This window comes from Pezoporus wallicus, unplaced genomic scaffold (genome assembly GCF_028554395.1).
Source record: "Pezoporus wallicus isolate ANWC-B61680 ecotype Strahan unplaced genomic scaffold, APGP_CSIRO_Pwel_v1 contig_593, whole genome shotgun sequence".
NCBI lineage: Eukaryota > Metazoa > Chordata > Aves > Psittaciformes > Psittacidae > Pezoporus > Pezoporus wallicus.
In genome coordinates this window covers 4,410,586-4,438,513 of record NW_026642342.1, presented here as the reverse complement: position 1 = coordinate 4,438,513, position 27,928 = coordinate 4,410,586, and the positions used below count along the sequence as shown (strand labels likewise).

The 27,928-nt window shown below is 35.5% G+C and overlaps 1 protein-coding gene across 1 annotated transcript; it reads right to left on the bottom strand.

Annotated features, from left to right (window-relative positions):
• Window positions 1–269: 269 nt before the first annotated feature.
• KIF14 (kinesin family member 14) lies at window positions 270–25,940 on the bottom strand. Its single transcript, XM_057429167.1, has 29 exons — window positions 24,781–25,940; window positions 24,176–24,430; window positions 22,582–22,669; window positions 21,170–21,268; window positions 19,673–19,725; window positions 19,297–19,327; window positions 18,841–18,948; window positions 17,641–17,757; window positions 16,866–16,984; window positions 16,382–16,554; window positions 15,893–16,040; window positions 15,726–15,789; window positions 15,390–15,574; window positions 14,533–14,635; window positions 14,147–14,304; window positions 12,777–12,924; window positions 11,841–11,993; window positions 11,075–11,201; window positions 10,349–10,442; window positions 9,131–9,269; window positions 6,991–7,091; window positions 6,064–6,158; window positions 5,101–5,322; window positions 4,786–4,970; window positions 4,049–4,207; window positions 3,376–3,495; window positions 1,648–1,722; window positions 913–1,048; window positions 270–774 (listed from the first exon to the last, which is right to left on the bottom strand). The coding sequence occupies exons 1-29, from the start codon at window positions 25,872–25,874 to the stop codon at window positions 383–385; spliced, it is 4,941 nt and encodes a 1,646-aa protein (XP_057285150.1). The 5' UTR covers window positions 25,875–25,940; the 3' UTR covers window positions 270–382.
• Between the last annotated feature and the right edge of the window lie 1,988 nt (window positions 25,941–27,928).

The window sequence follows — 27,928 nt, the reverse complement described above, 5'->3', positions numbered from 1 at the left end:
GCAAAATCCAAGTCGAATGTTTAAGATGAGATATGAATGCCCTACTAAGTGTCTGCTGTGTTTCCTCATTATTCCTTGATAGTTTTTATTTTTCCTACTCACATTACCTCCAGTAGGTTTTTTTACTTACTGCATTGAATTATTTCTTATAGGCTTAGGTAAAAATAGACTTTCATTAAAAACAAAAGGCACTAAAGTTTAACAGCTCCTTGAGGAATTGCATTTTTCCTTGTGAAATTTAGGGTACTTATCCTTGTACAATCATATCATTTACTTTCATACCATTTAATAATATTACCAATAAATTTTAGGGTTTTGTGGTATATTGCTTTCCCTTCAAATAAAAGTTAAGAGTTCCCCTGCATTTCTTGATAATAGTATTTTATACCCACTGTATCCTACCAGGTGAAAGCTCTGCAGAAAAGGGAGGTGAAGACTGAAGCTTCTGTGTGTATTTTGGAATCACTTTCTGTTTCCAAGCAAATTCAACTTCATCTGTTACAACCGGTATTCCTTGAGTCTCAGTAGTTTCATTACGAAGAGTCTGAGATTTCAGTAATAACTGTCCTTGTTCAAGTTCAAAATTTATAATAAGGGAATCAACTAGAGAGTCCAATTCATCCAAGTTCATAAAAGGCATATTTTTTTCCTGGATGGGATTGTTTACAGAAGAAGATGACAAGGCAAATAAATGGAAATAGTTGTTAAAATACCCAGCTATGACACAGATATTTTCTGCAAAGCTCCGAAGAGGGCTTGTGTTTCTGTACGACCCTATGAAAAACAAAAGCAAGAAGATTCAAATGCAACATTTTGTAAAGACAGACCAAGTAAGCCCTCCTTCCCTCTTGCTTCACAGTTTCCTGTGATCCACAGGTTACTATAAAAACAGGTAATAACCAAGCAAAATACCTTGTAAGACAGAAGAAACAATTTGACAGACTTCAGCTAAGCACTGCTCCAATTCCAAATATTTTGCAGCGATGTTAGTGCTTTTCTTTATTTCCTGATATAGAGATTCTTCTGGTAATTGAGAGTCTATTTCTTTCTTTATTAAAAAGAATAATTTAAATAGAATCAAATACATGGAAGTATATTAACTAGTAAACATGCCTATTATGGACTGAGTCATGTAAAACAGGCCAATACTGAAACACAAGATGTAAGCAATGCCAAATCACAAAGCCTAAGATAGATTTGAAGAGAAGTACAAGTTGGGGGGGGGGGGAGGCAAGCAGAACAGTAAAATCCAGAAAAGGTTTGGCTAATTTTTGCTTTAAAAGTTAATCTATTTTAGGAGGCAGGTTAAATAATCTATCCTGGCTTTTAATTCAAAATACCAATAGTTATGGCCATAAATTATTGCATTAGTTATAATTAGACTATTAGGCTGCTTATGCTGAGCACAAGGAGAAAAATAAGATACTAGTATCTCCATAAATACTTTATGTAAAATTAAAATCTAATAGTTTTTAGTGGAAATGAAGTAGCCATAAAAGTTAGCATCCCATTCATTCACAAGACTGAGACAGGAAGTGTTAACACGCAATTTTAAAAGCTAGCTTCAAATCCTCCTCTTTATTACACACATCCCTTAAATTTAAACCTCAAACTCAAAGCATGTATTTTGTGAAAAATTTATCTTACCTTTCCACAATAAGAGAGGTTATTTTCAAGGAATCTGGCTATTGCTACAACATTATCCTTTATTTGATTTTGAATCTGCAAAGAGACTTCATATTATATTGTATGTATTTGTATATATTATATATTTTAGAAAGCCAACAATGAACATTGGCATGCTAATGAGAAAAATGCTCAAAGGCAGAAGTCATGTTTTCTGCAACATAACATGCAATTTTTCAAAAAATCTTAACTTTATCTGCAAGGTTTTAAGTAACACCTTAATAAGGGAGGATCCAACAAGCAAATTTAAGTGTTCACTAAAGAAAGATCATCCTGTAATTTTTGTATCGCTGTCATTCTAAAAGTCACGGGTAATCTCCTGGTTAACACTCTGGTGTTGTCTCCCAGCTTCGCATTAGTTTCACCCATGACAAGAATACACAGGAATCATACAGACACATAGGAATCCGCTGAAAGTGAACAGCATTATCTGGAAAACAGACTGCTCGGTTCTTTTTGCTGGAAAAATGAAGCATTTGGGAGTTAAGCAGATAGGTACATAAAAAATTTTAGACAGTTTCACTATTATCTATGGGATTAAGAATAACAACAAGTAAAAACTAGATTAAGAAGTTTACTTGAAGCAAGCAATTTATCACTCCTCTTGAACAGATTTGAACCTTTTATCCCAGGTCATTTATTACAGATTTTTGAGTAGTAAATTCTTAGAAATAAATATTTTATATATCCCAACTCATTAAGGAGATTTTCTTATTGCTCACAGTTCTGCAAGTTTTTCAGCTTACAACTAAATTGAGGTCTTGCTATGAGATAAGAGATTTCCATTGATATAATTGCATTTCATATTACAAAAAATTTGCAAGGTGACAGGAACAACTCATTAATAGAACATAAATCATTTGCTGCAACCTTCCTATGAAGTGTTGCAAAGAAATTGCTCAAATGAAAACTCCACTGCTGCTTATCAGCCTGGAAAGTATTTGAAGGTCAGTTTTGATTTCAGTGAAACACACAAAATCAAGCAGGAAATTTCTAGCTTCTGCAGTATTAAATAGCTACTTTAGTCAACTGTTTTCCCTCTAAAGTCCCCAATTCATGGAAGTGCTTCTTTGTACCCTGAGCATTAAGCACATGGCAAGACAAGCTCTGAAAAGGTAACACTGAACTACTTTAATATTTAGATAGCATGCTGTTTAGGACTAGGACTATAAAAACAATGTATGACAAAACGAAGTCTTCAAGCTTTCTAATAATACTTCTGACAACAGTGAGTGTAGTAATAGCAGAGGTGATTACTATTATCAATATAACAACTTTCAGGATCATAGATCTTTACTACATGTTAAATATTCAATCTTTTTGCAAGGCAAACTTAACAGCAGCATACAGAGCAAAAGGCCCACTTGCTCCTTTGTGCCAGTTTTCATATTCTCCCTCTCCTTCATGGTAACACTGTGAAATGATATAAATGTCCTGCAATGCACATATAAACCACTCTAGATAAAATACACTTACTTAAACATTCGGTCTACATATGGTGAAAGGCAAACACTAAAAATTTCAAGATCCTAGTTAATAGTCCAACTTACCACACATCTCAAACCCCTGTTACTAATCATAACTCTATTCCTACTATAAAATTTCTAGACAAAATTACTGAAAAATAACAGGACATGATCAAGTGCCTCTAAGATATAGCAGTAGTTTTTAATCTTACTTTCACCTCACCTCATTTTGTGGATATTGTTTCACAAGTTCTTTCTGCACCATTCTTGCTTTTTCCTGTACAGTACCAATGAGAAACTCCAGCCCTGAGCATACGCCATGGTAAACAGCGGGTACAAAGTCCTTTTAAAATAAGGGTTCAAAACATAATGATTGAAGGAACTGATGTGGCCTTGAATCAAAATAAATTTCTGCAGTGGGCTAGAAACGTAATTGTGAGCAAACCATTCAGTGATGGTCTGTTCAGTTACATCTCATTCTTTGACCACAAGGGCTCAGCACTTTTGTTCTCCTTTTCCTAACTCTCTTCAGATTTCTGAAAATCCATTGTGGTACTTAATCACAGATTACTGAAATAATCATTGAATTTCTGTGAATTAAGTAGACTCATACAATCTCAGTGCAGATACAATCCTGAAAGCATAGTATTTATTTTTCTTTGTGGAAGTTAAACAGCTTTAAAGTGCATTTTTTTTAAGTAAAAATTATTTCAAGGGTATTAACACACACCCATTTTCACAATAAAAATGAAGTATTAGATAAACTCTAAAAACAAGTCAGTTTATCAAATTGTTATATGTAACAATGCATTTCTGAACACAGTTACTGAAAATAAATGTGATACCAACATTAAAATTACTATTCTAATCATTACTTCTAATAAACAATTTTTCACCTGTAGACTGGTTGCAGCAATGTTGTTCTCTTCAGAAAATGAAATATCAGCTCTTGTGACTACTGCCAAGTGTCCTATGTATTTCATTGTTTGTTTTACTGTTTGGTTTACTTTGCTGAGTGCTTCTGTTACCATTGAGGATATATCTGAAGAACATCCCTGAGAAATAAAGGCATATCATTCACTGAAGCTAGCAGGCATCTCTAGTCAAAGGGCAGTTTTTGTAACACAAGAGTTCATAACACACAATAGCTTGAGACATTTTCAGCTTTCTATCTTCCTACTTCCAATGGTTTCTCTACCACAGCTAAAAGATCATACCTTGCAACCAGAGAAGAAAGGTATCAGAATACTACACAGTTAAAAAAAAAATTCACTCTTCATAAAGCTGCACCATGAACAAGAGTAATATTTACTGAACACTACTTTATTAACAGTAGCACTTCACAATATAAACTAGCATTTGCTCTTGCTACTCCATGTTTTATTGTCCCCTGTTACGATTAAGAACCTATGGTATTATCCGAGCCTGTGGCACAGAAAGGTCTGTATTGCTTTGAACTAGTGTATTGGAAGTACCGGTTTAGCCAGCAGAAACACAGCCTTTGCTGTTCGTCTTCCTTAAGGGTGTCCATTTGTCATTGCATACTTTGGACTTCTGAGTATTTTTAGCAAGTCTGTAATTAACACTGCATAGGACTTTTCAACACACAGATGAATCCCTTAATATACTTTACCTGCAACAGTAGCTGTAAATAACCTCCCAAGTTCTTTACTTCCTGTTTTATTTCTTCATCAACTTTTGTAGGTCCAGGCCACTTTTGGATATTGTTAAGCCAAAGTTTGGTAAGAATCACAAGCTGGTCAAAAGCAGAGATAATTCTGATGCTGTAGGACTGAGCAGCATGATCAAGAGAGAAAACTACAAGAGAAAAAGAGATCTATCAGAAGGTTTCCCTTTGCAAGTGAATTCTGATAGACAAAGATAAGAACATACATCCGAAAGACAAGTCATTAGTGATGCTTAAACTGTTATGAAAAATCAAACTTACAGTTCTCTTGACATTCTTCATCTTGTTGTTCATAGGCTTTTGAAATGGCAGATGCTCCAGAGAAAATGACAAACAAATTAGTCAGGACATTATCTGCTATGCTCTTTCCTCCTTCATGATTCTGTTCCAGTAAATCTAAAGCTGAATTTATAGATTCCCTGCAAATTCCAGGAAGAAAAGATTCACAAAAGCTTGGGCACATGCTGGACTTGTTCTGTAAACCTGTATGATGTAAAAGCAAAACATCCATAAACACATTCTTGCATTATGACTGAGCAGTCCATGTGTCTTTGTGCGAGTATTTTATACTGCTTCTTCTGCAACGTTCAACTACAAGACAGTAAGTCAGAAAACATGTGGCTACAACGTTCTAAATAGTTTCTAGATTCACTTAGTACAAAAGACTAATTCCATAGTGAAAATCTTTAACATTAATCCACCTGTTCCAACAATCATACCTACAGAGAGACAGAAAATAACTGAATGCATCAAAATATTTGGAAGACTGAAGCATCTAGTATTTCAGAAAAAAAAAAATATAAAACCTGACAAAAAGCTTGGGGTAGCCTCAGTAGTTGAATGAATAGCAACAACTCAAGCAGTCTTCAAATTATGACACTAGAATTCAGCCTCTGGCAATTTGATGCATGGACTGTCATCTTTCTTCAGTTAACACACACATTTAAGTGGAGTAATGTTTTAAGCAAATTGCTTAAGTAAGGGTCATCAGTGCTTGTCAGGAAGTTTTTGCCCTAAGAAAGGATAATAAAAAAAGTACAAAAATCTTCTGACAACAGCTTGGCATTATAAACTGTCCTTATAAACAGGACATTTTTTATTTTCTTTCCCAAACCACACTTACTTTTTTTAAAAACGACCACTAGAAGTGCATAAATTTTACACATGCAGTAGTTTCAAGTTCTCAGTATTAAATGAGAAGTGTTCTTATCATATAGCAAGTACCTGATGTATAGGAAGTCTGCATATTCTGAATTGGTTGTAATTTTATCTCAGACAAACATCCAGAAATTCTCCTGTTTTTCATGAAACTTCTACTTCTAGGAAAGGATGATAAAGTGAAAACATAAAAATAACAACCACAATTTACTCCTTAAAAACAATGCTTTCATATGACAGAAGTTTGAAGAAAACATTAAACTCTGATAATAACTGGATAAATGGTTAGAAAGCCTTACACGTGTTTTGTCAAAATATACTTATGGGTTTGGAAAAACTTTTGCTCCTATTATTTCTTGTCCATGAGGAAAGATAGGAGAACGACTGAATAGAAGAACTCATCACTTGGCACAGTGTATGTGCTAAGTAAGGACAGGAACAGATGTCCAAGTGCCTATTTAAAACTGCTTGTGTTACTAATTAATTAGGTGTGTATTTGTAACCTTAACCTATGGATCCTGTGCAGGTTAATTAAAAGTTCTGTGCTACAGACAAATGTATCCATTTTTAAGACAGCTTTATGAAATAATTGAGAACAGCCTTTAATTACCTCCAGCTGGTTGTCAATGGTCATACATAAAATCCTCTGGCACTGATCAGACATACACTGCATATATACTATGTCCAACCTCAGAAACATTGCTGTTTAATATGCCAAAAATCTCTAGTGGGTGGTGAGCAATGTTTGGTGCATACTAACACATTTCCTCAGTGAAGCCAGTGAAGCACAGTAAAATAACACATTTAATTTAAACTTTCCCCCTCCTCCTTTACATATACATGAATTCTCATTAATTGATAAGTTTCACATTTTGATGAAGTAAAATAAGAATTAATAAAAGACTATGGTAGTGGCACAGAAACATGTTTAGACAGTTAAGCAAGTTAATTTTTGCTTTAAGTGTAGATGAAGGAGCTACAAGTTAGTATCACCTTCTTCTGGAAAGAGAGGAAACAGAGGCATCTGAAAGGTCAGGTTCCCACTCATCAGCAGGGTCATAAAATACATCAGCAGCTTTATTCCTGTCATTACTCTGAGAAATATAAAGGAAACACAGGGGAATAAGAGGGTTAAACCAAAATAGAGTAATAATAAGGCATTTAACATATGAATGAAGACAGTATGTTCTATTATCAGTAGTTTTAATGTTTTTTTTCTTAGGATATATGAAACATAGGAGATAACTGATCGCCAACCACCTTGAGGTGCAAGAGCTTAAAAACAAACTAAAAAAAGGTAAACATTTAATGAAGTCACCCGGTTATCCAGCACCTGATATATAGGAACAAAAGTACAAAATGTTTCCACAGCTGTCTCCACCACATGCCAGATATATTAAAACCCTGGCATCATAATTTAGAGTTTTCATTTATTTTTATAACTGGATTTGTGTGCAGGTTTTAGCAATGAATATGGCAACACTGTCCTTTCACTGGAAACACTTGCCTCTTACAAAGTTTTATCATAAAGCAGAGTTTCCTCGTTTTTTTTTCTGGCTTTTCTTTGACATTTTTCTTTTTGGATATAATACTGAAAATTTATTTATTTCAGATATATACTCATAGATAGTTATTCTTTCAAATAAAACTAATTCTTTGGTGACATGCTACTACCTCTACAATAGAAAATAAAGCATTCTGAAGCATAAAATGACTGTATTTTTCTCTATCACCTTGAATACTCCAACAGTTGAGATCTCCTCTTCTGCCAGATCGTGACTTAAGTTTGGAGACAGTAAGCATCCAAACATTTATTTATATACTATTTGAAGCAATTTGTATTAATTTTTCAATATTGTTCCAGACTAAACAGGTATCAGAATGAAAAGAATTTTATTATCTGGATAATCACAAATTCAAGCAGAGAATAAATTTAGACAAGCTGTTCTCAGTCTAAAACTAGTTTTAAATGTTTATTTCTCATTTGTGTTTCAATCAAAAAGACTCTACACTAGTATAGCATAAAATACAAGATCATTATGGTTCTACAAGGTTTCTTTTGATCCCTCCTTCATGTTAACCCATCTCCAGGAATCTTCTTTCATTATTTCACTGTAGTCTAAAACAACTTTCAATTCATATGGCAGAAACAAAAACACCCACCATGATCACCCCTGGAAACTGGAAAATCCCAGAATACTCTATCCCCACTAAAAAAGTACTTTTAAGGGCCACCAGACCAGAGATTCCACCCTCCCAAGTAGTTCTTAGGCCTCTTTGCTGTTCAACTCAGGGAAAAAAATTGCAATGGAATAAAATGAAAACACCGTCTGTTCACATGGAGTCAATAAAGATAAACTTGCAACATTTCTTTCTCAGAAATAGAAAATAAAATACTATTCTCCCAACAAGAGCTGATATTGTAATCTTATCTGTATTCAATAATTTGCCACCATTGGCTACTTTTATGTAATTAAAAAGACTTTACCTGATGGTTATGGGGTTTTTTGTGGATACACAATCAGGTGTTGGCACTGCTCACAGTTCTCCCTCTCTTCTATTCTATATCCCCCTCTTTGATACAAAAGCTAGTATGATATGCAACAATTTACTGCACATTTAGAGAGATGCAATACAAAAATACCCATTTTGTCTGATTAAAATCAATGGAATTAGGAAAAGCGATTAATGGGCACATTAATTGTCAGTTTATTAAACAAAAACTGATAAAAAACGCCTTTAAAAGCACCCATTGAAGAACCTAAAGCAAAGATGAAAGCAAGCAGCAGCAAACATATATACCAGAGCCAAAGAAAAATAGATAGAATGTATCAAGGAAAATTCAAGTGATAGCTTTAAAAGGTCATGTTTTCCTCTAGAACAGATAAATAATTAAACAAAAGAACCAGAAAGCAGTTCTTGTTTCACTACTTCTCCCTCTGCACACAAAATTACCTGAATAAAATCACTAGTTTCTCCTGTCTTCTTTCTGTGTGATTAACAAGTGCGTGTACAAGTATTTAACAAAAAATAATCATGCGTCCTGGTGTTTAACATCACATAAAACAAAAAAATTAAGATTTTCCTCCTGAATAGATTAGTACAATCTTATTTTTGACAAAGTATTACTGACCTCATATAGTTCCTTCATTGCTGCTAGTTTGCATTCAAACTTCTCTAGGCTCCAGAAAGTTGCTATTCCCAGTCTGATGTTACGAACCTGCACCTGAACAGAAGACGCTGCTCCTGTTTTATCATCAATTTTGTCGTGCCTAGGAATTTGAGAAAATAAATAAAATTAAATAAATTAAAAAAACACATACAAAAAAAAGGGAAAAAAACAGCAAAAAAGAAATCCATTATTCATTGAAAAAATAAACAAGGTACTTGTAGGCAGGATTATACAGAGAACAAAAATGTCATTACACAGAAATTGCTTGACACATCATGTATCTCACAAGGCAAATATTAGTGTAGCCATTAAACTTATTTTTATATAAAGGAAAAAAGTAATCCCTGCATTCAGAGATAAAAGTAGATACTAACATACAATCTCCTGGCTGAAGAAACTCAGAACCAAATATATGCTACAGAATTCTACTGGCAGAGTTCTTGTTGAAGGATAAGACATCTGAAAAGCCACAGGAATATATACACCTGCTAGGAAGTCCTCCAAGCTCACTTACGTTTACTGCAGCATTTTATTTTTTTTTTTTTTAAATGATACAGAGTTTCCTCTTCACTGATGTATCTCTGCTCACACTAAGAACATCTGACCAATATACAGGTTCACTTCTAGAATGCTCTTGAGTTACAACTACCAAGTAGCATGGCATAGCAAGAGATCTGTGGAGTGAAACAACTGGTCCCAAACACTCAATATCTGCTATAATATATTCTATAATGTTTAGGATCTGAGTTTTTGAACTACCTTTGTTGCAGTCCTGTGAACCAAACACCTCCCTGAGCTGTCACTTATTCCCTGGTTTAGTTTTGCCCAAAAAGAAAATAGGTGTTTTAGGACCACTTCAATATGTGAACCAAAGCAAGATGGACATGAGCATCAGAAGATTCACCTCCAAAGCGCATTCAATCCGAAATTAATTGTCTGTAGACATACATTTAAAGCCTTGATCTAAAATTCAGATTTGAAGCTCACATTTCAAACTAACGAGGCTGAACTACACACTCACCTAAAACCATTTTGGAAAAGTGATTTATCATGTTCAGCCTAACATAAGAGCTAAAATATAAACAAACAGCTCACTGCACATGCAGAATCTACCACCAATTATGTATGCATAAATATATATTTTATATAAACCCCCTTATAAATAACTGAGATACTCACCTATAGAAAACAGTGGTTTTCCCTAATTGATTACTAATGGTGTTGGCCTCTTCGATCATCACAGATAGCTTCAGAGAATTCCAGTTAAGTGGAACTAATAAAGATTATAGCACATAATGATTAAGTGGATCAAACAACATGATGCAACAAACAACTTCAGGTTTAAAAAAAAAAAAGGGGAGGGGGAGGGAATTAAGGGAGGCGAAAAACAAAACCACAATCAAAATCCTTGAATAAAATTTAGTCAACAACAGTTCTGTGAATTCCCAATACACTGGGAAAAATGACCCTCCTGACCAAGATAACCCTCTATAAAAGGTCAGGTAAAGGGTATTCCAGAGATTGAGGCATAACACCAGACACTGTACATTATCCTGAGGTAGGAAACTAAACAGAATCAGTTCTGCTACTCCAGTTTCCCCCATGAGTTAATGCCTAACCAGTTCAGCTAGATGGGGGTAGGAATTTTTGGTAATCAGGTTAAATACAGGCTACGTGAATATCCACCTAACTACCCTTAGCATGTTTTAAACAGATATTTTAGCACAGTCTTTTTGTTCGTATGAACAAAAAGGATCATTAAAGCCAAAAGGCTCTTCCCCTTCAGGATCATTAGAGAAGTGCTAGTGGAAGAGAAAAAGCTCTTGGATCTGCATCCCCTAAATCCAAGCCTACCAAGCAAGGGAGAAGTCAGCACTGCCTTTCCAACATTAGGTATACACATACCAGTCATAGTTTTATTCCCACTTTCATAATTCTTCTGAAGACTCTGTATTTCTTCAGCGATCTTCTGCTTCTCAGCTTCCAAGGCTTCAAGTATCTTTGCATGATGAATAGTATGATCTTCTAGAGCCTAAGGGAGAGAGTGGAATAAAAAAAAAAAACAAACAAACAAAAACTTAACTACACACACCAAAACCCCCTAAAACACTTAATGCTGTTTGCTGAAGCAAAATTATTTGTTGCTGTATTTTTAAAATTCCCAGAACAGCATAAAACTTATATTGGACATCTGCTGTATCAATACCCTTCATATTCAAACTGTGACAATCTTCTGGTTTTGCTTAGATATTGTTATGCTTAAAAAAAATTACTGAAATTAAAAAGAAATTCCTTTTTAAAAATTTAGTCATAGTTGTTGCAGCAGTCATATATATAAACACCAGCCATTACTTACATTAATGCCTGAAGGCATGACTTTTGGTACAGGCAATTGTCATTAAAGTTTGCTGGATGTACAAAACCATCCACGTCATATAATAAATGAGGTCAGCATTAATTTATCCCTGAATTCAATGCAATATCACACTCTGAGTGTGAACAAAACATCTGTTCTGTTGCACAAAATCACATAAAAAATATTTCAGAAGCAATTAAATTAAAATAAAACAAAAAGCACACCAACAAACAATCAAAGCACCAATCCACAAACCAACCACAGTTTATTACCTTTTTTGTTTGTTTTTTTTTTTGTTGCCATTTTTAAAGTTACCTGCTTGGTAGCTAATGTCTCCATTTCTAAACGCTTCTTATTGAAGCGTAGTTCCAGCTCAAGATTCTGCTTTGCCTTCTCTAACTCCTGTATTTTAGTCTCAGCTTTTTGGTTATTCTGTTCTTGGATTTGCTTCTTAAGAGATTCTTCTCTCTAATACAAAAAAAAGGACAGAAAAGTGGAGGATTACCACTTCTACAGCTTTCCTAACCCATCCCCTTGGCAGATATTAAGGTTTATTTTCACATTTACACATTTAAAACATGCAGTCCCTGGGGACTACTGAGCCCAGAGTCAGCAACGAAAGGTTATGCCTCAGTTCACAAGCATTGTATTATGTCTTCTATAGCACACTTAAGAAATACACTACTCCATCATTATTACTTGGTTTGCCATGATGTACTATTCAATATTTACTTATGCATATTGTAAAGTTGTTCAAAAGGCTTACAACAAAACAGCATGCAAACTTGGAGGGGGGGGGGGGGAAGCCATGTTAACTAAAATACTGTAGTCATTGAAAACTCTCAAGAGTAAGTTATATTTTGTAGGGATTTTTCTTACATATACCCTGATCAAATGCACACTGGATTAACATTTTAGTTCATGACTAATCCTATAAACCAAAATTCCTAGAATAATTCTGTAGGGAATACCTATTTACAACTTCTTGTGTTAAAGTAATACTGATATTTTATTTTATTTTTTGTTTGGTTTGTGGGGTTTTTTTGTTTGTTTTGTTTTTTTGTTGTTTGTTTTTTTTTTTTTTTTTTTTTTTTTTTTTTTTACAAAAAATGGGGCTTAGCATTCCCTAACACACTGTTAAGCAAGGCAAAAGAACAACAAAAAAAATACCCAACCAAATAGAAACCTCATACTACAGCTTCTGGTTTATTTTATTGATATGTTTTATATAACAATGCAATGGCAACTTACCACCTCTGCCTCCAGTGATTTTATTTTGCTTTCATAAGCTTCTTTTTGTGAGGTCAGTTCTTTTTGAATCATCTCTTTCGCAATCTGGACACTTTGCATCATTTCTTCCTTGGCTTTGAGTCGTGCCTCTTCAATTTCCGATTCAAGCCTACAAGTATCACAGAATGCTGGCTTTAACCTTATATAGGCTGCATAGAGAGAAATGTCTTCTATCATGACAGGAGCATCCAATTTAACAGTAAAAATAAAAATATGAGGGTTTGTTGATTTTGCTGGGGTTTCATTTTATTATGTCATATTATTTTATTATTTTTACTTTACACTTTAGTATTTTTCACCTCCTAGGGAAAATGTAGACACTGGTAAAGATGCAAAACATAACAGAATTTTAAAGTCCACTCAATTTCCGTATTTATTTTATTATGTACTGTGGAGACAGTGTTCTCACGGGAGAATGCATAATTAGTACATAAACTCTGGATAATCCTGAAAGATACAGCAAGGCCATAAGCGGCCCAAAGAAGCTTAAGCAAGCAAGATAACAAGAAGCTGGAATTCACTGAGTTAATGAGAACTGTGGACTGTTGGCAAGCTTTTGAGGTCAAGTTCTCACACCTGTGCTTAACCAATTATATGTTAGTCACTAAGGGTCTTCAAGACATGTATCCAATCATAATATGCCAAATAACTGTAAGTGCATGTAAGAAATAGTATATAAGGAGTTAAGGCTTTGTAATAAATTTGGCAATCGCTTGATCGTCTCTGCGTTGTCCGTGACTCCCGTGTCAACAATGTACCTCTCAAAATTAAGATCTCAGTAGAAATTCACTAAACCACATTAAGATGAAGGCAAGTAAAATTTAAAGTCAATGAGTCTTGCAGGTTAATAACTTCCAGGAGCAAAGCAAGTGCAAATAACACTTTTCTGTCTCCCAGATTCTCCACCACCACAGAAGACTAGGTTTGTAACTTCGGATTCTTCTCATTTTTGTAAGGCATTTGCTTTTGAGGCTTTACATCTCTCTAAAACATCAAAAGTTAATTTCATACTCATTATGTGCTTGGAAAGAAAGGTAACTGAACAGATACGTTACTCTGAGAGCCTCTGGACCTCAGCATTTCTTTAATAGTGGTCTATATTCTTGACAACTGGACTAGATTGTGCTGATCATAACTTAGAGGTACCTTCATTTAAGCTAAGTCTGGGAGTTGCATTTCAGTTAAAAATGGAGTTAACAATAAGCTTGAAATTTTCCAACTTCCCTTATTGAGAAATAATTTATAATCTCAAGTTTCCTATTTTTTAAATGTATTTCAAGGTTGCATTAACAACTGAGCTTATTTTCAGAACAAGAAGGTAAGATACTTACTGGGCTCTCTGTGCAATAAGCAGTTCGTTCTTTGCAAATTCAAAATCTTTTGGACCATCATGTAAAAATGTCCCACAAGAGGACGTTTTACCTTTCTGAACTTCTACTGGATGATTAAACCTGAAATAATGGTCTCCCCCAAGGATCACTCGATCACCCTATGGGGAAAGAGGGAAGTGGGGGAGGAAAAAGTTGGTTCTATAACTTTTATATTTATAAGCAAATTTACTGTGCTTAAAAGATAGCAGGTGGGGCTAGAAATTCAAGAGATAAGTATTTACAGTTTCAGAGCCTTCTAAGAAAACCTGCAGTCTGAAGTTGCAATATTAACAAAGCAAAAAAAATTCACACATGCACATATTAATATTACCAAATCAATTACTTACATGATGCAGAACTGTTGGGTTTAAAATGCATTTTCCATTTACATATGTCTTCGCTTCTCCCAGTGGAATAATGCTCACTTTGCCAACAGTATTTTTTATAACACTGAAAACAAGAAACAATTGCGGTATCAGTAGCTCATAACTGCAAATGAGGTTTCTTAATAGACTAAAATTCATGCTTTAAATAGTGTCCTTGCTCTGTCAGGTGTGGATTGCCTTCATACTCTTTAGTTACAACACACGAAAATAACAAGCAACAACCTACATTTTAGAAGAGACTTGATATTTAAATCTAAAAAGAATCCACTTCTGAAAAGTTACTACAGTATGCTGTCATCCAAGCATTTCTTTGATAATGCTTAATTTCCCAACAAACCCACATCTTTCATGGTTTTACTAACTGATTAATTAAGTTTCTTAGAGCACTTTGTCTAGACTCAATTGCATGGAATGCACTTTAAACACTATTTCTACAATATGGCCAAACTGCTCTCTATTTTTAGTTTTAATAAGAACTTTCAAGGCATTTCACTTTTCCACTGAACTTAATATAATAGAGTTACCATATAGCATCATTTGCTCAGGTCCTTCTCCAGCATTTCTGAACTAGAAAATTCTCTCCATGAATGAATGAAATGAAAAGAGAAACCAAACTACCTTGGTTAACAGATTTCTAGAGGGAACAGGATGAAATTACTTTGAATCACTGAACAGTACAAAGATTATCCCTAAATAGTATTTTCAGTGTTAGAAAACCAAATCTTGTTACTGCCAGAAGAAAGAGTGACTCCAAAAGAAAGGAAAAGGTGAGGAGAAATATTTCCTGTTTTCACTTCAAGTGTAAGAACACTACATACCAATGGTCATCAGCAATAAGCACTCCAGAAAGCTGGATATCTTGTTTTGAATTTGGTGTATGCCTTCCAACTGTAGTTTCTCCTTCCTTGATCATGTACAACAGCACCTCAGAAAGCTGAGGATCTTCACTGAGATTGACAAGGTTTGGTAAATTATTGTCCATTTTGAATGCAATTCCTGCTTTCTAAATAAAAAGAGAGCTCTGTATAAAAAAACCACAATCTACTTCATGCATTGAAATATCTATATTGATTTTTTAATAAAGTCACAGTTAAAAGGCTGGCCTAAAGAAAACAAATCTTACAACTACTCTAATTCTTCTTCAAGGTTCATACCTGCAATTCTTTTGCATCTTCCAATTTCCTTTTTTCTGCTTGTTCAAATTTTTCTTTCCAGGCCCTTAATATATTAAGGCAAAACCAACACAATATATTATGAGAAAAGTTATAACATATAAGCTTTACTATTTCTATTTGAATTAAGACATTAATGACTGCCTGACCTCTGCATTTCTGCCATGTCCTTCTCCTGCTGGTGCAATTTTACCCTCAAAGATGTTATTTCCTGCAAATAACGTCTGTATTTTTCCGGATCAGTCTTCAGAGCACTCCTCTGAGCTGCCTTCAGTTTTTCAATTTCAGCTTTCAATTCTCCATAAGACAAACCAGACAAGCAATACATAAAAAAAACAATCAAAACACAGTTTACACATTTCAGTCCAATACTAGAAAATTCACCTTATTCAATTAAAAATTAAATGCCTTTTGCCAATCCAGGTTCTTAAGTATAGCCTCAGATACGGTCTGGACTTTGCGGGGGGGACACACAACCTCACAAAGAAGAGTAATATTAAACGGAAGATTAATGTTGACCTAGTTGACAAGCAGGCAGTCAACACAATAAACTATTAGTAGTAACAAGTCTGATGGAACATTAAGTTGAATACACAGGCAAATTAAAAACCCTTAAAGACTGCAGATGCTAACCTCACCTTTGATTAGCTTGGCATTCACATCTTCATTTACTTTAGCAGTGTTGATAATTGAACAAGCCTGTTTTGCATAGCGAAGAGTGCTGAGGGTTTCTTCTGTACTGCTAGCAGCTGGACTCACTGTGGCAATCATAGTGGTTTGTGAATTTCCACCAAGACTTTCCTTTAACAACCTTAATTTGACAGGAGAGTAGAAGTCAATCTCCAGCCCTCACATTGAAAGAAAAATTAAGTTTACCATTCTGAAGAGATTAAATACAAGGGTCTTGCTACTTATTTAAGAGTGATTGTTAGCTTACTTAAAATACAAACCAAGGTCCTGAATGTTCTTTATCTAATACAAGAGGCTAGTTTCTACCCTCCACAGGTCACTTGAGAGAGAAAGGGAGGTAAGGAGGGGAAGAGAGTCCTCCAGATTAGAAAAGGAATTCACAGTCTGAGAAAGTATTTACTTCTATGTAAAGAAATTCTGAAGCATACCTACCAAGTAAGGACAGATTCCCGGTAAGGAATGAAAGCTTTCTTTCCATTTTGAGACTGTTTAGAGAGGGCAGAAATAACCTTTCCAAGGGTTAATAGTGATTTATTGATACTCACACCCTCCTACACAAAACAAAAATAAAAATATTTGTATTTTCTTGTGTGATGTTATTGATTGTACTGTTGATTTAATTGTGCTTATTCAATGCAGTAACGTACAGCTGTATCACATTAATTGTCACCACTGATTAAAAAAACAACAATAAGTTGAAAGAGCAGCCTAGAAGCTCACTCTCATTTGGAAAGAGCAAAGACCCTGGCTTTAAAATACACAATGTCAAAACACATAAAACTTACAAAGGCAGCTTGAAAGAAACTCTCTTATTAGAAACGCTATTTACTTAAATCCCCCCCACAAAAAAAGGGGCAAGCCCCAACTCCATGGGAGTTCAAATCTGAGGCATAAATCTTATTCAGGATTTGAAAAATCACGCAAATAGTTTTCCTCATTCCTTCTAATGGATCATTAGGCCTACATAGGATACGGAGTGCTGTCCTACGCTAGACCTAGCCTGCCATACTGCATAGTCAAAACAGCTTGTTAGCACCATCCATCCTCACTAGCAAAATGCTATGCAATACTTATAAAAAGATACGTAGGCCTTATGCTTATAACTACAGTTCCTGCCCAAAAATCCTAGTAGGTGAAGTTACATTGAAGTTTAGGGGCATTCTTTAGAGTCAGTTTCTTTTTCCACAGATTTCCCATCTTCATTTACCTTCAGCCTTTCTCCACTGGTCTGAGCTGTTAAGCAGCATTCACTTCCAGCCAGATCAATTAGATTTATGTGACTGGTAAGCCTACGATCACACTGCTCTTCATCCACAAATTCCACCTGGAAAAAAAGACCTGTTTACATTCAGACCAAAATAACAAGAATGACAAGAAGCAGAAATCTAACAAGCTGTTCACTTTAAAAACATGAAGAAATTGACACTCTCATTTACTTTTTTGACAGGATACCTTCTTGTACATGCCTCGAAGGAGACTAAGTTCAGACTTCTTAACCACAGTATCAACTGTTTGCAGTTGAATAACTGTATAAGCATAAACCGCAAACATAATAGATTACCAAACCACGCGTTTGATTGTTGCAGCTATCTAATAACCATGGAAATCATTAAGCTCTTACTTACTTAAACCAAGGAAAATCAGCTAAGCAGTCAGTGGAAAAAAAATCTCAGGACTATTTCTAATAGGGAAAAAATAATCTAGTGGGGAGAATGGTGTGGGGAAGAAGGAAGGAGACTATTAGGATATTGGACTGAAAAATTAAGCCAACCAAGAACAATAATACTCAAACCAAAAGTTATTTGTGAATGGAGAAAACTGACTGTAGACTTCTGAGGAGCTCTACCTATTTCACTTCTGTTTTCAGGCTAATCTCACTAAGTCAGGTTTTGTTTCTTACACATCTGTAAATCAGATTTGAAATTTTAGTCCCTATATCCTGGAGGCACATAGGTGAGAAATTCATCCTGAAGTCAAGGAAATATTTACTTGGTGAATTGTGTTGAAATTCAGGAGAAACTGCACCTCTTATCATTGTCCCAGTTCATCACCTGTAGAAATTCATCACAGCTCTCCAGCTTGCATAGGCCAACCTTCTTAGAAGCATAAGTGTGTTGACAGCAGTTAGACCTCAATTTGGATTCTAGTTACATCTCAAAAATCACTCTGAAGCTTAGAACTACTCCTAGATCTGCCAGAGGACATATTTTTATTGCTGCTATAAATCTATGTACCACATAGACATCAGAATCTACTCAAAGCACAACAAATAAGTTTTGTTGTGTAGAAAGCCATGTTCAAATGCCTTGTGCTTTACTTGTCTTCAAGTATATTTTCACAACAATTTTCTAGGCAGCACACAAAACTTTTTACACAATTTGAAGAGATATCTAACACCCAGCAATACCTTGGTTTGTGTCATGACAAGGGTGAAGACAGAATGAGATCTAGAGCTCTTGTCATTCATTGCTGTAGCAGCTGTTGCTCTCTGCTTATTTCCTAGTTCAAGCCAACTCTATAAAAGATAAAAGTAAGGATGGGAAACCAAAACCATTTTTGGACAGTTAACTGAAGATTAAAATGTTTCCAAGTTTAATTAACACAAATGATGACTCTATAAGGGAGGAAATTAAATTTTAGAGGTAACCATGTGAAGAGTGACACTTGCCTGTATGCATCTATTTAGCTCCATTATATAGGACTAGTCCTCATTATCCTTTCACAAAATCAGCTGAAATATCATAGTCTACTGGGCAGTCTGTAAAGCATTTTCTTCCCATCCATGGAATTTAGTTTTCAGCAGTGAAGGAAGGCGTAAAGTATAAATATTTACATACACTTTTAGTAACCAAATAAATCTTACCTTGATATCAGAGTAAGAACTGACAACATTCCTAAGGTAGGGGAAAAAGAAAAGTTTGGATTCAGACTGTTGTCTTCCTAGTTTTTCCTGCTGCCTGAGTTCTGAAACATTTCCCCAGTTACAGACAAAATACAAATATACCATGAAAGCTCCAGTTGTCTTAATACTTCCATACACTTATTTCACTAAAGCATTACACGAAAGGAAATAAGTTGAGCTAGGCATGGGCATGTGTTTTTCTAAAACTACACGATACTAAAATCTTGCCTAATTTACCAGTGAGTGCACAAGCTTTCACAGAGTTTAAGATAATAATTAGCACACTTTTTCAGGATTACACTATACATCTATTAAAATAAGAACAGATAAGACTTACACTGTCAGGCCTTCCACGTATGGTCCCAATACGGGATGTTCTCTTACACGAAGCTGGTGAGAGTAATTTTTAAAGAAAAATTCTTAGACTTGCATTAGTTAGACCTACCATTCAGGAATACCTTAAAATTAAGAGAAAGTCTGTCTATATCCCTAGTATGACATTTATCATCAATAAAACTTAGCATGAATCATCTGTAACAACATTTTCATGAGAATACCTACAACTGATTTTTTAGAGCTGCCCAAGTAATCACAGCACACTGCTCCATGCCACTGCTCACAGAGCCAACTGCCAGAACAGGTACCTTAGGTAAGGTATTCACATAAGAAAATAAAAGTATTTTCTGCAACCTAAATCTATTATGTGCTTTAGTTAAATACCTTACCTTAAAATCACTGACAAACTCCAATGAAAGCACTCCTAGTATAAACAAGACAGTGTAGTCTTTATCTCTATGTAACAAGTCCACATAAGTATCAAGTTTAGGATAAAAGACTTTTCAACAAGAAGCTGAACGTAGTATACCTTCTTTATCATAAGATAATACTCATAGTTTACGAACAAGTGGCCAGTATAGTGGTCAATAGTTCAAAGAACAGAAAGTACTTATTTTAATAAATTAAATAAATTCCTTCCCTACTTCCCCAACTTAACGTAAATTTCTTTAATTTATGGTTTTGCATATTCTAATACATAACCATTAAAAACTAGCTAAACTAGTTTAACTTGTGATCCTTCACTAGTTAAGCAGGGCACTGATTTCTTGTCCCCAAGCTTCTTAGGAAACAACAATCCAACAGGTGCTAATCCCTTGCATGATAGCTTTCTGCAGCTATGCAAAAAAATTTCCCTTTGCAAGTATTAACATTGTTTCATGAAAGGACTATGCAATTACACCAGTAGAGTCAGTGGCAAACAGGCTTCCCAGTACATAAAAATACACAGATATTTTCATAAAGTGAATGGACATTTCAATAGGACTGAGAAGACTGATGGATCAAATACAACTAGGCAAATACTCCCCCTCCTCCCCCCCCCCCACCACACACACCCTTGGAAGCGTCCTGACACTGTCATTCTCCCATCTTAGAACTCCATCTAAATTACAAGATTATTACAAGATTATAACAAATTATATTGCACAGAAGGTTCTTAATATAATCTGGAGACTTATATAAATAATATTCTAAGAGTTTTTATAAAAGCTGATAAGATCATCTGCATTTTGGAAGATGTTAACAGTCTTGAGAGGTTCTACTGGATCATTTTGTTTGTATTTCAGCAGGTGGTGTGGGTTTTTTTTTTGCTTAGCATTTCTGAAGTGCCAAGCATTTTGCTTGAAGTCATATAGTAAGATTTTTTTACTTGCATCCATTATTCACAACAACTTATGTTCTTCAATAACACGGCACTTGTCATTTACACTCTTTTGTGTACAGAACAGATGCCACTGCTTCGAGATTATGCATATACTTTTTTCTGTGACCAACTCACCGGTTCTTTCTTCTGTCCACTTTCAGCTTTAAATACAAGCAAATCATGAATTTTCTCATTGTATACTTCAAAAAAGCTCATTTCAAGATGATACAAAACCTAATAAGATAAATTGTAAGAGTTATTAATATAGGCCACAAAATATTTCCATCCTCCTTTATTTCAAACATTAACCTAGATTACCAGATCCTGCTATTCACTGTTACATGCATTTGTACTGAAGGGACTTTCCAGGAAAAATCATATCATAAAATCATAGATTAGTCTGGGTTGGAAAGGACCTTTAGAAGTTCACCTCGTCCAAACCCCAAGAATATAATTGACTGGAATTCCATCCACAGCCATTCCCAGATAATAGCTATCAAGAAAAAAAAAAAAAAAAAGTATATACATAGACCTCAGAAGTTTCAGTGTTGGGATTTTAGTACCCAAAAATAGTTTTGTTTGCACCTGCACTAGTCTCATTCATGAGGAAAATTTGAACCTTGATCTACACACAGCAATTAATGAAAACAAAACCAAACTTTTCATGAAAACACATCTCCTTTCTCTGAAGGTTTTATTTTTTTTAAATAAAATTTTCTTTTTTAGGAGACAAGGGAGATGGCAACAAAAAACCTAACAGAAGTCAGAAATACAAGATTCAAGACAATTTGCAGCCACAAACCCACTTATTCACAGTGCATAAGCAAAGGAATAACATGCATACCTAGCAGCTCTGTATTTTTTAGAAGTTATATTCTATCCAAACTCAGTAATAAATAACCTTAGATTTCTCAGATTTAATGAGGGTTATATTGTTTCTGCTCCAATTAACTGATGTAGTAATAGTCAAGTTAGAAAATCATAACTGGAGACACAATTACCTTTAACTAATAATTTTTTTATTTTTTTTTTAACTACTCATTTCATGTCTTAAGAGAAAAAGACCCAAAAAAGAAAATGTGGGTATGCTGGGGTTTGTTTGGGGGAATTCTTTTTCTCTGCATGTTTGCCAATACCTGTAAGGACTGACTTGCAGTGAAAATGTTTAAAATAAATTTATGTATTTTGAGTTCTATCATATATGCCTTCACTGAAAGTATGGAACCCCCTAGGATTTCCTTTTACCTTTCCTTACATAAATCTTACCCTATAAGGCATGCTGTATAGTCTGTGGACACATGAAAAATATCATGCCCATATTTCTTTCTTATGTTATTGTCATTAAGGAAGCAAAACCACGTTAACCGTCACTATTTACGGAAGCCTGCTAACCAGATCTAGCAAAAATAAGATCTGAATCAGCAAAAGCATCCATACATTTATAAATGGATCCAGCACTAAGGTATAAAATGAAAAAATTAAACAGGTATCAAAATACTGAAATGCATCAGTTTCCTCATAATTCAAAGTAAGCATAAGCATATCACCTGTTGCTTGTCCATTTGTGCTATTTCAGTGAAAAGATCTTCACAAAGCCTTGGAATTATTCCTCGGTCTTTATCAAATCCCATCATCCTGTAGTTACAAAAAAATGCAAGTTCTGTTTTGTAATTCTCTATAGCTATTTTTAATATTAATTGTATAACTCTGAAGTTGAAATGCCATATCCTTCTAAGCCACAGAGGTAATCAGCAATGGAAATAAACCTAACCTATGCTGCTGCTTATTTGAGTGGGAAATTGGAGACTATTATGTCCAGAGGTCTTTCACAATTCATCCGTTGAAAAATGGGTCGAAAATTCTAAGTAAAATGAAAACTCTACTGCAACTGAAGAGTAAGTTGTACTATAAACAGTAAACCTATAGACACCTGATGTCCTAATAACATGCATGCATTTTATATGCTCTGCACACTGACAGTGTACCAACCTAAGCCTCTCTCTACCTCTGAAGTAGTTTTTCCCCCCCATGTAGTTCTGCCACTGCAGAACACCAGAGTACTGGACTAATACAGCTAGCTGACAGATTGACACAGCTACACAACATAGTTATGAGCAGAAATTTGTTGGGTACACTTGACCTGACGATACACTTATTACTGATGTTCATTTTAGCCTTCTTTGAAATACAAAGGGGATGAAGGCAAGTAATTGTTTACCTGAAGGTGGAAGGGAAAACCAAAGAAAAAAGCAAACCAACTTACAAACAGAATAACAATTGCAATACTGAGCATATCTCTCTTATGGCAAGGTAAATAAACATTTTAAGTAAAAACTGAGTTCCCACTTAAAAAGGAAAACTGTCTCTGTGTAAGTTCTATATTTATTATAAATTAAGTAGAAACATCAAAATATTGAATAGAAAAATTTCTGACCCTTAACTACATATCTATAATTCTATAATACCCTATGGGAATTATTTCTGGTCATTAACTATGTATTTATAAGTCTATAGTACATCATGGGAATTATAAAGCTAATAGAACTGATTATAATAGACTCTTGTGTGGAAACAAACCAGTTCACTAGGCTTTCTATTGAAAATTATACAAAAGATATATAAAGCTGGCTATAAACCCTTGAAATGTTGCTTGACTGGAATTTTTTTGTGTAAAGATTAGATTTCAAATAAGTGATGCAACAAACAGATTTATTTATTTAAAGTTCTGAAACAGTCAGAACCATAATTTGAATGATCTCCTAAAGGTCTCATCCAAAAAACACAGTATACTTTAGAACATGTCACTTCATGCACAAAATAACCAACAGTGGTAAACAATAGCACTGGCAGACTCCAAGAAGCTCTCAGCATTTATAAAGGTTTTTCTTGACTAAAGTCTCTACAAAGAGCTTTTATTTTCTTCACTATAACTAGAAAAAGGTCAGCGTTAGACACATAAAAATATTCTATATCTTTGTCTTACTTCTAAATATTGTTTTAGTAATCTCTGGTTTCAAATATGTAAAATCATTTTAAGACAATTCAGTAACAATTAAGTCTATTCCATATAACCTCTTCTTGTCATTTCATGTTGCACAATTGACTCCTAAAGAATTTTAACAACTATTATTAGAAACTTACGTGTATGATTTTCCAGAACCAGTCTGCCCATAAGCAAAAAGACAGGCATTATAGCCCTCAAATGCTCTCTTCAGGAGTGGCACTGCCAAAGTTCTATAAATTGTTGCTTGGCTTGCAAAATTAGGATGACACTTGTCAAAAGACCAGAAAGAGAAGTCATAACTAAAGCTGTAAGCTTGGTTTGTGGCTGGATTTCGTACAGATGTCTCTGACCCATTCATGGAGATTACAGGGAGTGAGTTTTCATTTTTCTCGCTGAATGGGAGGAAAAAAATTAAAAATTGAAAAACATAAGCTACATGCTTTAAGTTCGTCATTTCAATCAATTCCCAATGGAAGATAAAAAGTTTGGTAATCATATAAAAACAAAAACAAGCAAACAAAAAACAAAACCCACACCTACTTGGTGAACATATAAAGCATTCAAGTTCAATATACTTCATCTAGTGAATATATAACAAATAGCCCCAAACACCTATAAAGTGAATTTAACCTCTTAATAAAATCTTGGGTCTATGATTAAACAACTCAAAACACACAAAGCAGGAATTAACATATGCTATAAAAGTTACCATTACCATCAGAAATAAAACCAGGATACAAACCTGTTTTTGAAAGGCCGTACACGCACAGCTACAATCACTTTGCTGTTTTCCACTTTGAAAACATCTTTCTCTGTGCTACTGCTGTCAGCAAGAGCTTCCATGTTCTCTTTTGGTTTTAAACTTCCAGTGATAGGAGAGCTGGTGACACTAGTTTTAGTTTTGGCTAAAATTCTAAGATTAGGTTTTTGCTTATTTGAAGCTGACAATGATGGCTGGTCCTGAGAAGCGTTGTTCTTTGGTGCAAGCTCAAATATTTCTGTTGAACTTTTTGTTGGCGTCCTCAGTCTTTCTAAAGTGTTATGCTTTATCATCAAATGTGGTAAACTTTGCTTTCCAGTTCCATTTTCATTCAGTTGCTCTCCTGACAGCTTATTCGTATATTTTGAGGTAACTAATTGCTCTGATTTAGCAACTTCATTTGGAAACTTTGTGTCAGCAGCGTTTGTCCTGTATTTTAAACACATGCAACTGTCATTTTCACACAGACCATCAGCAAAGCCAAAGGAAACCTTGCTGTTCAGGTTACACTGCAACTTCATATCTGACTGACCCTCAACTAACTTAAAGCTTGGTTTAACATTGTAGGTATCATTAGGATTAATCTCTGGCATAAGTGCAATCTTGTCATTTCTTTGTGCAGCAAAGTTATTTTCTATTCCAGGCATAGTACTTCGAGTAATTTTAGTCTTCTCTATGGAGTCAGTCCTCACACGCCTCTGCAGAGTAAGTCTTTTCTCCATTTGTATATTTTGCATGCCCTGTGCTGTGTTTGCATGCAACTGTTCACTACCGGACACTGCTTTTTTGCTTGCTCCAGTTCTCCTCTGAAGCATTAATCTGCCTTCAGGTTTAAAGGCTGCTGATGCATCACACACTTTTTTACAGGCTGAAATCACATAGGTCCTATTTACTTCCCCCGTCTTATTCTGAGAACATGAAAGTAGACTTCCCTTTTCTTCCCCCGATTCATTTGATTGCAGTTGCTGCCCAGACACTCTGCTGCTGGTAAAGGTATTCTGTGAAGAAGCCTTCTGCAAAGCGGTAGTATGCCGTACCTCAGAGGGGCTTCTTGCAGGAACTGTGTAAATAGGCATTTTGTCCACCAGCAAGTTACTGTTAGGTTTTTCAAATGTACAACACTTTTCCTAAAAGATTATTTCTAGTTGCATCTTCTTAAGCAATCTGGGGAGATAAAGGAAAAATTGTTATGATGCTCATACCCAGTGCAACTTCTGTTTTGGAGCTCTTTACATATATTGCAATAAATACATATTCCAAACATTAATAACAGTTAGTAGCCTATTTCACCTCCAGTACTTTAAAAATCATTAATATTTGAATGACTGCTTCTACCAAAAATAGGCTATTTGATTCCATTTATTGAGTTCTATTTGTGCCAGAAAATAAACCAAACATTATGAAGCACCAGCTGGTACAAAGAACAATCTAAGTACTTAGCAACAAAGATCAACATGGACGTTTCTTTCAAATGATCTACAATGATGCCCAAAGAAAGCAAATTCAAGATTGTGCCTTCATTCACTCACAATTATTTATGCTCTTTGTGTTTCACATCTAAGAGACTCCATTAGAACAACAAAAGTAACATTGAGTAGGAAATCTGTGAACACAGAAAGTGGGTTTGGGTTGGGTTTTTTTGAGGATTTTATAACGTAAATCCCACTATCAGAACAGGACAGTTAGAAAAGACAACTATTAAAACATGTTTGCACATGATTTTAATTCACTATAGTACATAGATGCATAGCAAAAAGATAGCCTACAGGACAGAAAAAGAAGATGGTAAAATGTATCCTGGGTCCTTTCTACATACAAGTATTTAGAAAGGTGCATATACCCAACCTGTATAAAAAAGCATGTTTTCACTGTTTCATATGCATCATAGTTATTGGGTTGTTACAGGTTTGACATCAGTACCTACTGCAAACTTGCGAGCTTCAATTAATTTGCTATTACAAGGCAGTAAGTCACCTGTCTCAGATCCTTCAAAAACTTCATCTATCATTAAGAACTGCAAATGTTCAGGGGACAAAAGAAAAGGGAAAAGGAAAGGGAAGAAAGATGAAAGCAAGTGCTACAGAAGCAACCATTTAACCATTGCTCAGACAGCAGGTTTTTTTAATACTGCACTTTTGAGTTACAGCTTTCAGAGTCCTCTCAGAATTTATGCAGTTACATTCACTTCTACGTGTCATGACTGCCCAAAGCTTTCCTAGGTCAAAATTTGTGAGGAAAATTATTGCTCAATAAGTCTGATACAGAAAACTCTGTAAAACACGCATTTTGCGGTTCCGTCTAGCAGTCAGTAAATAAACATGGTTGTAAGCCGTGAATTGCGTTAGTGTTTCCTGAAAGTCCGTATTTCCCCTTCAAAGGAAAAGGAACTCTACTGAAATACCTAGCGTAAGGACAGAAGTTCACACACCCTTTTCTATAGCTGTGCTTGCAAATATACACAACGCTTTTCTTAATCTCCCACTAAGACCGCCTGCATTCTAAAATAAGGTTCAAGACTTGTTAAAAGTACGCTCATTAATCATTTTCAATCATGACAAATAACAAGTAAGGATGAAATCGAAGTGTTCAGAGCTGGGTGAAAGCGCAGGGGAACTCTACAGCTTGACTATCCTTCAGCAAACCCAGCCTCTTCAGCAGAGCTCCCATCAGACGGGGAATACGCCTTACTGACCAGTTTTAGGACCGCCCAGCCGAAGCAGCCCCTCAGTCCTGCCGGCCCCTCCCGCACCCCTAGGGGAAAGCGAGAAGAAAGCAGCGGCTGACTGAGGGAGCCAGGGGCTACCGGCACCTCAGTTCTGCGGCTCCCAGAAGAGCCCGCCCGCGGGATGCCCGAGGGATGCCCGAGGGTAGCGCACCCCGGGCCCTGGAGGGAACCCCCGCCCCTCACCTCACCTCACTGCAACCTCACCTCACGCACCGGTCTCGCTCCGTAACGAACACGCCATCTCGTGCCCCGTTTGAATGCGCCGGGCCCGCGGGGATTGGCTCCTGCAGGGAGTTGCGTCAGAAAGGGCGGCCCCGTGAGGGACGGGCGGGCAGCAGCCTCCAGAGCCGCGGCTTCTGCGTCCTGAAGCGTTTCCTCCTCTTCGGGAAGATCCCAAGGAGGGCG